The following is an 11,680-nucleotide window of genomic DNA, read 5'->3' as shown; positions in this document are numbered from 1 at the left end:
GCAGGAAGAAATGAGGAGAAAAAGTGTTTGAGCTTTATACACACAAAATTACAGTACCAAAACAGAGTTATTAATAATTAGCAGAAAAAAGCATACAACAACCTACTAAAAATAAGAAATGTTATAAACCTGTTAAAAAAATAAACTAAAACATTTTTCCTACAAGATTAAGTTAGACAGAAAACAAAATTTGTGTTATTTTCTATCAGTAGGCAGATTTTCAAGAGAATGATGAATGCTGCATTATCACACCAATAATGCGCTACTTTAAAGACAACGAGAAGCTGACCTCCACGTTTCAGATGCTATGGAAAGCTGTATGCAAAACAGCGGTTATTTAACTTGCTCAAGGTGATAGGAATGAACCCACAACACTCTTGGACTGAATGACTACTTAAATCACTTGTTTTAATGCACTCAAATTTTGCATTTTATCATTATTTAGTTTTCATAAACACCATTTACACAAAGCACTCCTATGATCTAAAGGAACTAAAACATATTAATTTTATTTTAATGAACTCCGCCTAAAGGCAGCTGTACTCAGCAGCGAAAGGTCAGTCCAAAACTACCATGGACTCAAAAGACAAAAAAAACCCCAAACAAACAAAAAACCCACCAAAAAACCCCCAAAAACGAACTTGGACTGTACTGACTTAGACCATGAAAATCCAGGTTTGCAAACAGGAGTATTTGTCTGGCCATACATTAATTCCCGCTAAAATAAATGGAAAGTTACCCAATGGAATTTGTACTCCCTCTTTCCCAGGTCTGAATACAATTTAGTATTTGCCTCAGACAATTTCTATAAAACTTTTCAAGTTTTCTAACGCCACATCTGAAGTTCAGGTGGCGACAACACACCACAACAGCATGCAGTCTATAGGAAAGCCAAAACTGTCAGACACGGCTAGAACAAGAAGTTAACAGTATATTTTGCATTTTTGGTTCTCCCTGTGCAAATACACAAATTAGATTTCACGCTCAAAAGCACCGGGTACATTCAGACAATTCAGATCCCAATCGCTTCATTACCAGTGTTGCCTTGATTACCCAATATCATTTGCATGACTAGGTGCCAATAAGCCCAAAATAAAATGCTGAAGCCACGGGACACATACATTGGAAAGAATAAAACTTCTCTTTTTCGCTGATTTGCATAATGCTAGGAGAAGCATTCACAGTAAGAATCACAGAATTGTTATCAGTGACTTTCAGCAAAGTAATTGCATAGACATACCATTTCCCTCTGTACTTCATGACCCGGGTTATAAAGAGCAGAGTTAATCTCCTAACACCTGGCACTACATCCAACCCGCCAGCAGTGTAAAACAGTAACAGTGGTAGGTGTGATTGCTTCTCAATTTCACCTGAGCAAGGGCAGGTGTAACGGAAAGCGAGGGCTCACACACCCAGAACAGCTTGCATCAGCTCTCCCACCAGCTTCAAATTGATTGCCAAGGGGAATATCTGCCCTTAGGACTGCGCCTCATCCTCCTCAATGGGCTTCCCACCCAGCATTCCTCACTGGCGATCTGTTTCTGTACCTCATTTCTCATACCCACTTTTGTCCCTTAGGTCATATCAACCAATAAACTGCATTAAGATAAAGACACTGGGCACCGCTGCTTTACAGCGTTCATCTCCTGTCCCAATCTTGACAACAACCTGAAGAAAGACAAGGAGCAATGATGTGTGGAAACAACTAATTCAGCTCCTCAGGGTCTTCTCTTCATCTTAATGCTGTGCACAAAGTGATGGCAGAGACAAGGCTTTGGCACAATGGCCCGAGACTGCACACACGCAGGTAATGCTTTAGCAGATCTGTCCTCAACACTTTGTGTCACTGCACACACTGCCTTGGGTTTGGGTAAGAACTTCATACTCATTTCTGCATTTAGACACACGTCCTTATGGAGCGATCCGTGTCTCAGGAATTGAGCACTTCCAAGTTCTCACTTTGGCTCTGCTTTCTGAGGGTGACCCTACATGCTGGGGGCTGCAGGTTCGTTTTGCTATCCCCAGTCCTAAAGCACTACTGTGAGCATCCCCTGTGAGCACGCATACTTCTCTGCTACAAAGGTCAAGTTGGCAGCGCTGATTTCACACAGTCCTGCTATTCTCCCCACATTACAATGACTGTTGTTCACCAAGCAGGTGCAGCAAAGCAAAAAAATGTACATGTAAAGGTGTTTTCAATTTCCACTTTCCCACTTACTGCTTACGCTCTGCAACAACAGCTACTTCAACACAGAAACATTAACAAAACAGATTAAAACACACACAGTACCTGACAGCCTCTCTTCTCAATCTCCAGAATGCATTTCTGCATCAGAAGTGGAACCATCAAGCCCGCATTTTCCTTCTCCACAACTTTTCGAGCCTCTACCCCAAACATCACAGGCTCCCGATCTGCATCAAGACCGTCAAGAGAGTTCTCCCACTGCTCCATGAGGGACAGCTTGACATAAATGAGCCCCCTGGGCTCCAGTTTGACAGCCAGCTGATGCGTTTTCGTCACCCGGAAGAGAGTGGGAAGCGCCACAGTCCCATGACAACACACCCGGTTTTTCCGTGGGGTGGGTTCCCAGCTGAACACCACCAGCTTTAAGTGCTGAGCATTTTCGATTTCTATGTTGAACGTGTGGTCCATATCCAGAAATGTTGTCCTGCACGTAAGCAGGGCTGTTCTTGCTTTGTTTACTGAGTCAACCTGTATTGCACAAAAGACATCTTTTGAGTCGATTCTTGGTGGTTTTAAGTCTTCAGCACCATAAAAGTGAATGCTCATGAGTCCAGAGATGTACTGAGAGCACTTGGGTTGATCAGAAAAGTTGTAGTGCCTGAAGGCATCGATATCTATTTCGGTTTTACCGCTGTTACCTGGAAGGCTCTCCTTTCCTTTCCCACACTTAACGTCATGCCCATGTTTACCTGACTTTGCTATAAGTTCGGGAGAGTCGCCGTCACTGAGGTAACCACCTTTGCTGAAGGACTTGGAGCTCCTCGAGCTCTTCTTTTTGTAGGTGTGTTGTGATGACACGCTGCTGTCAAGGTGGTAACGACTTATCACGTTTCTGCTGGCAGCTGTGGCTGAGCTTCCAGACGAGGGCAAGGACACAGCATGGCTTGCATCCCGGCAGCTCCCCTTCAGCAGGGAGGTGGGGTTCTCTGAACTGCTATGGCTTGAAGTTCCCTTGACACTCAGCTTCCTGCTCAGCTCTGGCAGCTTCTTCATCTTCATGGAAAGCTTCCTCACAGTCCTGGGAGATTTAATTCTGTCAGGGAAAGGCCAGTTGATGGATCCACTTTTTTTCAGAGGACTGGGACTTGGAGGAGAAACTTCTGTCGTGGGAATATCAGCCTTGTGTGCAAGCCCAACTCCAGACCCTTCAGAAGAAAAGAGGAAAAATCATTTTCAAACTGCACAGTAACTGCAGTTCACAATGAATAAAAAATAAATAAACTAAGGGAAATCATGTTGATTTGCCATAAGTTGATAAATGCAGTTCACTCAGACAACCATCGCTGATTCATCAGTCAAATGTTCACAAGCATTCAGAGAGCTGTACTCTGCTGACTCGTTCAGCCAAATTTGGCAGTGCACAGTTAGAAGACAGATTTATTCTGCGATATGGAGATGAAAGGACCAGAAACTACATATAAACAAGGGAGCTATCTCACCCACTGCATTCAGCTCAATGTATGCCCCTCACAAGCAGATACGGCTGCATTCCTGGAGCACAGGTGCGACAAAACCAGTCTTACATGGGAAAACACAGGAATACGGCAAACACGCCTCTGTCTATGGAGCAGTTAACTACACACCCAACACATCAGCATTGCCCAGTCCTCTCAGGTCCAGAGCAAAGAGACTTGTCACTAGTGAAGAATACGGTTATACTCTTGTGCACAGCCCTCTAGTACCCTAAAAAGCGCTAAATCCCTTCCTTGTAGATGCAAGCAGCATCTCACACCTTTTCTTCCATTTCTCTCAACTGCATCCTGCATTCCTGTTTGTACCTTTCTGTCTTCCCTGCCACAACCATCTCATGACATGGCTTAAATTTATTAGGTTCCCAAGTGACATCCTTGTGGGAAATCACTCACTTCTCAAAGTACCAAAAAAACCAAACCCAAAAATCCCCATAACAGCAGGCTCTGATGCTTAAGAGGGGAAAAGGAAATAGATTCCCTCTTTTATTAATTCAGCAGTAAAAGAGAGCTAATTAGGGAACACAATCAGGCATGAGCCAATACTGCACACAGCCAGGAACCTGCGGTTCACCTCATGCTCCAATACTCGAGGAAATCCAAATACAATCCAAATACCAAGTTATAGCTTGAGCCTTTCTCACTGTCACCAGCATGAGGCAGTAATGACTGCCGAAAAGGCACTGAATTTACAGAGGTTAATGAAGCGTGCAAGGGGGGAACTGAGGCTAGAATGACAGAAACCAGCACAACTGAGTACTTTCACTTTTCTATCCCTTGAGAAACCAACAGTTCTTGATAGCAACACCCACCCCATTCACTCATCACTTTGCAAATTTTAGCAGCTCCTGTGAGGACTCGTGTAGCCTTGTCTGTGTAGGCTCGGGTACCACGGAGCCCCACGCACACTAACCCCGCGTGGTGCAATCAGCCCGAGCAGCTCACAGACTCAAACACCTATATCCATCCCCTTGCTAGCCAGGGAAAGGAAGAGTCTATTTACAGCACATAAAACGAAAGAAAGCAGCATTGTTTTCATGAGAAACCACACTTCACAGCAGTTTCTCTTACAGGTTTCTCAAAGGATTACTGCTTTAACTCTAAACTAATCACTTCCAGCCCAAACCATCATGCAACTAGAGACTTTTTACAAATCTCCTGTTCATCCAAATTAATTTTCACCATTTAACTCTAACTTAATCTTTATGCTTCACTTAGCTTAAACAGTTAAATCAGACGATCCGGTCTTTGACCACAGTAATTTGTTGGTTTTGGTTTTTCCTCCCCAAAAAAACCCTACAAAGACTAGTTCTAGTCCCAGTATACGTTTGGCTTTAATAACTTTTGCAGCTAGTTTATTAAAAGAGTACTTTCATAAAAGAAAGTTTCAGTTATAAAGAATAACTTCTCGAATCTGTTTTCCGGAGCGACAGAGGAAAATCCATTTAGCCCTGCATCTCGTGGAGGGAGCTCCCTCGCAGGGGAAGGGCTGTTTCTAGCACGCCTGCTGTGCTTTTCTGGCAAGCAGCTAGTCAGAAACGTGGTGTTTGATAAAGGCGGACAAAGACTCCCCTTGTGCTGCAAATCACAGCACGGTCCCACTGGTGGGCTGGCCTGGAGCGCTCTGCAGCAAGGGGTGCCATACTTCAGCCCACTAACATTAATCTTCCCTTTCTGTCAAAAGTCGCTGGCACAGGCTTGGAAAAGCGAGCCAGCAAATTAAACCTGCCCCCAGCTCATTAAGACTGAAGAGTCAATCTAACACTCTGACTTTTGTGTGTCCAACCTCTGCTGCATTCAGCACTACACAGTTAAAATGAAATATGTGGCAGGAAGGAGCTCAACAGTGGAGTATTATGCAGGATGGTATACACATCAGCATCGAGCCGAGCCACATGTTGTTCTGCTGAAGCCAACAATGTGCTGAGGTATGCATGAAATTTTAAAGAGTATACATGACACAGCTCTGAGCAAGCAGCAAAAGGAGCTGTGGCACAGGCCAGTAACACTTCACTTCCCATCCCATCCCACCCAGCTTTCTCACAGGGCTGCCAGAGGAACTGAGCTGCATCTCGTTCCTTTGACCAAGTTGCAAGGCTGCAAACAGGCTCCTCACCGTCCCTGTCCCCACTCACTCTGCCACTGCACATCCCATCTGAGCAGGCAAAATTTAAAAATATCATTACAGAAGAATGGTAGGACAACGCAAAACACAGAAGGCACCTGTCACACAAATGACCACCAGGGTGGCAAGGGGATGCTCAGTTTTATGTGATGCAGCTGATGATACATATATATATAGGTGTGTGTAATATACAATTCATTTATTTTTTTACAGTGAGAAAAAAAATCAATCCCTGGGATAATGTCCCCAAGGACACGGTAGAGTCTCCATTGCTTGAGGTTTTCAAGATGGAACTGGACGGGGTGCTAGGTAATCTCATCTAGGTTCCCTTTTCCACCAAAGCACCAAAGATGATCTTCAAAGGTCTTTTCCAAGCCAGGCTGTGTTGACCAACTGTACCCCTGCACAGCGCTGCCCCCAGGCAAGAGAGGGCTCCAGCCGTCTGCGGCACTTACCACGCTGCCCCTACCAGACACATGCAGATTTAGCTCAGTAAAAACGTCTGTCTGACCCTGCTTAATGTGGTTTACATGTGTTTGGGCACACACATCACTGTCATACCCATACAGGCACATTTGATTACCTTATTATACATCTAACAGTCCTCATCACTTCAAGTAAGGTTTCAGAGTTACTTTAAAGTTCCTCAAAACCAAAACCAAACCAAAACCCAACTCTAAGAACTCTGCAAAGGTAGTTTGTTTTCTTGTAATGCTATGCATACTGACATTAACTAAGCTGTAATAAACCAACCAACTCAGGGATCACTTTTATGGGAGCAAAAGATATAAAATAAATTGCTCTAAATAGCCTGTTAATTAAAACGGGAAGTGATTACAGCATAAACCCCCAGAGGCTCACGAAGGGGCTGACCACTGCCTGCTCTTCATTGCCACAGCGACCCTCAGAGCATCCTTGACAGCGGTACCTCACTGGAGAGCAGCAAGTCGTGTAACAGCACAGGAGATCTCCAATCAGGTAGGGAGCTCTGTATCTACAAACAAGCTGGATTTTGGTGCAGGTATTTTAAACTTTGGTTTATGTGCATCGCAGCACCATTAGTCGGCTCTGTGCAGACACTGCTGTTGCACCAAGATGCGAGCGGCAGCACCACAGCTGACGATGCCAAGCTCCGTTTGCTCGGGCTGCTCTCACAAAGATTTCCTCCCCTCACCGTGCCTTCATGGCCTGAAAAGGTGTCTTGCCGCTATTTCCCCAGTCAGAGGATACAAACAGTTAGTCCATACAAGTCAGAGACTGAAAAAGGCAATAGCTACTTGAAATTAACTGCTTCCACACCACAGCTGCAACATTCTTTTGCCTCTTTCAGCAACAGGTCTTTATGGCACTGCCACTCCATGGATCTGACACATGCATGAATAAGCGCTCGATCTTCAAACTCCCCAAAATCCCACCAACAAACCAACTTGAGCTCTGCAGGAGAAGGAGGGAGCAGATGGACTCTTCTGACACACACCAAACCATTTGGGTATCTCAAACATTTTGCAACTACTTCGCACGAATACTTTTCTGCCTCGTGAAACCAAAGCTCCTTGCACCTGGAAAACAGTTAAAGCACAAAGTATCCTCCATCTGGAAAAAAAATTTAAGCAGGAATTTGGTATCAACCTTCTCTTCCTACAGCGTTGAAAAGAAATCTGTTTGGGGTGAATCCTACCAGGATTTTCCATGCAGACTGTGAACACACGTACAGTACATGTCAGCAGTAAAGGCCCAGTCCGGATCCTGGCAACCCACAATGTGCAAGACCTTCGCAGGCTGCACTTATAAGAAAAAATACTCCTCTTTTCCAATCATAACCACTTCGCCTGTGCAAGGAGACAAAATTAAAACCAGTCTCCAGGGTCCTTTCCACTTAAAGTCTTGTCCCACAGACCTTGTACGAGCAGGTGCTACATTTCCACATTACAAACTCAGAACCAAGTTATCTTGTTATTCATAGCCTTTGTGTACTTGTTATAAACAAAATACATTAATTACTCTCCCAAGCTCTGCAATAGGGGCGCCTTATTTTTAATCAGTTTCTTTTTAAACGTCAGCATGGCTAGAATTATTCACTAAGGAATTACCTGACAAATCCTATTAACATAAATGACATTTACTGTAGTAAGTAACCAGATTAACACCAGGAACTAATGGTTTAAATTAAGACTATAGGGCAAATTAGCACCTCTGCAACCATGATCCATTTTACTGATAACATTTACAGGAAATATCTATTTGTGTTTGGAAAGACTGCCAAGAACTGAATTCTATAGTTTATTTTTACTTAATCTTTTATCTAATCAAGACCTTCTGAAAAATAAAAGGAAAAAACGAAAAAATTCCACAACCATTTTCTCTCTACAAAGCCGGAAATCCAAATAAGGCAGCAATGTTTAAAGCTTTGCAGGCAAAACTGATTCAATGAGCCAAAGAAGAAAACAGCAAGTGACAAAATGAACAACTATGTAATTTGTTGGGTTTTATAGTGCCCCACTTTTTTCTGTTTCTTAAAATCTAATACTTCAAACTAATACTAACAAATATCAACACAGGCAAAATCATATCCATAGGAAAAATAAGCAGACTTTCCCCCAGAGCAGTCATTGCTTATTTGTCAGGAGTTACTGCTTGATTTACCCAGCTCTAACAACATAGACATCTACTTCATAGCAGTTGTATAATACAAACAAGATCCTAACACAAATGAAGTTAAATTGACCATGTGGCAGTAATTTTGTATGGATAAGCTGTCAATTGAAATTTGACTGAAAATAACTGTAGACACCTTAACTGGATTAGAAAGAAGAACTAAGCCACTTCTCCATAATAAATCCGATCATAGAGCAGTAGGGATCCACTTCATCATCAATTAATCTATTCAATGTGACCACTATTCAATACGTGCAAAAGCAGAGCTGAAATTAAAGTACCTTAATTAATTCAATGCATAACAAACCAATCAGGCAAAATCCATAACACTTTCCCCTGGTCTCATAAGACAATTTGAATGGGCAATTTTGCTTTCAGAAATAAATGCTTCTTCGGCATGAAAACAATTTTGACTTCTTTTCTTCTTACATAAAGGGTTGGGGCTTTTTTAAAATAGTCAACTCTATATCGAGAGATTAACTGCCTAAATGGGGGTCAGTTTGCAGGACACACACGGCTTTCCCAAATAACCATGCTTACTGACTTCTCCAAAGCGCCTAGAGCTCCAAGACGACAAAAAACTACCGAAGAACATGGTATTTCATCTATCTTGGAAGCAAATATAACTGGCCCAAGTATTTACTGCAGCTATCAAGTGAGCTATTTCTACATAAATGCCCGATAACTTTAACACACTTCCCAACTAAAAATACACATGTATCTGCAGCATTTCCACAGAAAGAGAAAAATGTGAGCTCCCACAAGAGAAGACTGAGTGTTTTTTCTCCTGCTGTTTACAGCGGTTGCTTTGGTGCCTTTGAAAACAAGCCCTGTTCCCAGCAGCAATCTCCGCACAGGGAATGCGGGCACAGCAGCTCCCAGCACACACGGATTTGGGGCGAGAGGAGTGTGGGGATGGCAGAGATGGACAGGGGGCTCCTCTGGAGGGCAGTGCTCACCTGGGCTCCAGTTATGGTGCTTCAGGTCCTCTCTGTTGAGCCGAGCAGAAATAAAGGCTCTTAAATATCCCTGCAAAGCAAGCATCAACTTCCTCCAAAGAGGGGAGCCTGGAACCCCCAGTCTCTTGACCTTTATGTTGCTTCTAACTCTCAACAGGATACTAGAGTTAAGGTCAAGGTGATACAATACACATCGGTAATTAAAAATAATATCCTTTTTGGAAAGGGTTGGGTTTTTTCCTGCTTCCTTTTGTTTGGTGTGAGTTTAATTTTTTTGGGGTTTTATTAGGACTTTTTTTAATAGACTGGGAAAATTCTTTAATGAGTTGCTGAATTCACACACTAATGTAATTATGGAAATGAGACAATCAATCTCTCAGCCAAAGATAACAAGGAACAAAGAGGCTGGCCTCTAACGTGAAAACCGCTCCTCTCCACTCTATTAGATTAGCCAGAGACCATAAACAAGACAGCAACTACAGAAAGCAATGTGATGAACAGCATTTATATGGTCTTCGAAAAGGTCTTTATTAACATGTCCCAGACAGCAAGTTAAAGAAACTTAGAATCACAGAATGCATTGGGTTGGAAGGGACATTTAGAGCTGATCCAGCCCAACCCTGCAGTGAGCAGCGACAGTGGTACCAGATCAAGGTGCTCAGGGCCCATCAAGCCTGGCCTTGAACATCTCCAGGGATGGGGCCTGCATCACCTCTGGGCAACCTGTGCCAGTGATCTACCACCCTCATATTGAAAAACATTTTCCTAAAAGCTTTTCCTAAACTTCTGCAGACATTAAGTGGTTTTGAGGCTGGAATCCAAGGCCAGGGTTAGACACCAGCTAATAGAAAGAAAACCCAGTCTGTCCTCACATTACCAGGCTTTAGCGAGCTCGCTTTGTAAAACGTTTTTCTTCAGCGAGGTGGGAGCCAAAGAGTGCAGAGGACAACCCCACCTGGACGTGCCAGGAACAAACTGACTGAGAAACCACTGTGCAGCTCTACATTCAGTAATTACCAGTCTCACGATTTAAGTCATTTTTTAATGAACTTGACATGCATTTCCAACACAAAATTTGCTTGATAAAGATAAAAGGGGGAGAAAGAAAAAGAGACACAAGAAGGGTTTATTAAAAGAAAACAGAGGATGTAGTACTTCTGTGTTCCTGAAGCCTCTTACCTGTTGAAAGGTACTTAAAGGCAGGGTTGTCCTCTGCTGCTGGCACAGCGGGAGCCTTGCAGGCAAACCTCTGCCGGTGCTGCTGCCCGTGCTCCCCAGGATGCACGGCATCCGCCTGACTCACTTCACTGGGCTGAGCCGTCCGACTGTCTGCTGCGCTCTCCACGAAGCGTGGGGGACCCTCGTGGGGACCCACGGCCATCCCCAAGTCACCCCCAGGGTGGGGTTTGTACCGAGCCATTGGGGAGCCCACAGCAACAGGGCTATTCACAGCAGAAGGGTGGACCCTCGGCAAGTCGAGCTCATCGTCTTCAGGGATCGGGTTGTACCATATTTCTCCTTCATCATCTGCATCGTTATCCTCTCCAAAGTCCAGAGCAGCACTCCTCGGCACGGCAGGGCTTGCGGTGCTTGGCAGGGCACCGGCAGGAGTGCAGCTTGGCACAGGGCACTCCCGCCCCACCGGTGACACGGAGGGAGCCCGCAGCACTGCGGGTTCAGGCAGAAAGATGGGAGATTTGGGGACCGGGATAACAGCCCCGTGCATTTCCTTACGGGTGTTTTCTTCTTCCAGGGGAGGAGGAGGAGGGCAGTGGGTGCTCTGCTGCAGCCAGCTGCGTTTCTTAGAAACAGTAATGCTGTTCACCTGCGACCTGTGCTCCGAGACCTCGCTGGGCTGGGAGGACTTGGGCTCCCTCCTGCTTCTCGAAGCTATGTAAACATTTTCTATGAGATCTGTTCCCAGAAAGAAAGGCAGAAAGAGAGGCAAAGACAAACACTTAGAATATAATTTTGCTGTTGACAGATGAACACATGTGCTGTCGTATGACATTTGCATTAGACATCATCCAAAAGGACAAAAGATAAGTCAATGTGATCATAAAATTAGATTTCAGCCTGTCAAAGCAGAATGTGCACATAATTAATAAAGAGTCAGGCTTGTTTGGCTGTTTTTTTAACACCATGTAATTTAGATAAATGGCAGTGAGATAGCCCTGCTGAAAGGTCATGCATACTTTGACAGAAATGGCAGCATTTCCTTCAGCTA

General features: G+C 44.1%; 1 protein-coding gene across 1 annotated transcript in view; it reads right to left on the bottom strand.

Annotated features, from left to right (window-relative positions):
* Positions 1–11,179, bottom strand: part of SYDE2 (synapse defective 1, Rho GTPase, homolog 2 (C. elegans)) — an 18,635-nt gene extending 7,456 nt beyond the window's left edge. The window contains exons 1-2 of the mRNA XM_010188056.1: positions 10,633–11,179; positions 2,291–3,390 (exon numbers count right to left, since the gene is read on the bottom strand). Of these exons, the coding sequence (XP_010186358.1) occupies positions 2,291–3,390; positions 10,633–11,179 (1,647 nt within the window). The remainder of the gene's footprint in view (positions 1–2,290; positions 3,391–10,632) is intronic.
* Positions 11,180–11,680: the final 501 nt, after the last annotated feature.

The sequence above is a fragment of the Mesitornis unicolor genome, unplaced genomic scaffold (genome assembly GCF_000695765.1).
Source record: "Mesitornis unicolor isolate BGI_N332 unplaced genomic scaffold, ASM69576v1 scaffold47687, whole genome shotgun sequence".
NCBI classification, from domain to species: domain Eukaryota; kingdom Metazoa; phylum Chordata; class Aves; order Mesitornithiformes; family Mesitornithidae; genus Mesitornis; species Mesitornis unicolor.
Note: the sequence above shows the minus strand (reverse complement) of the source record. Positions and strands in the feature narration are given on the sequence as shown.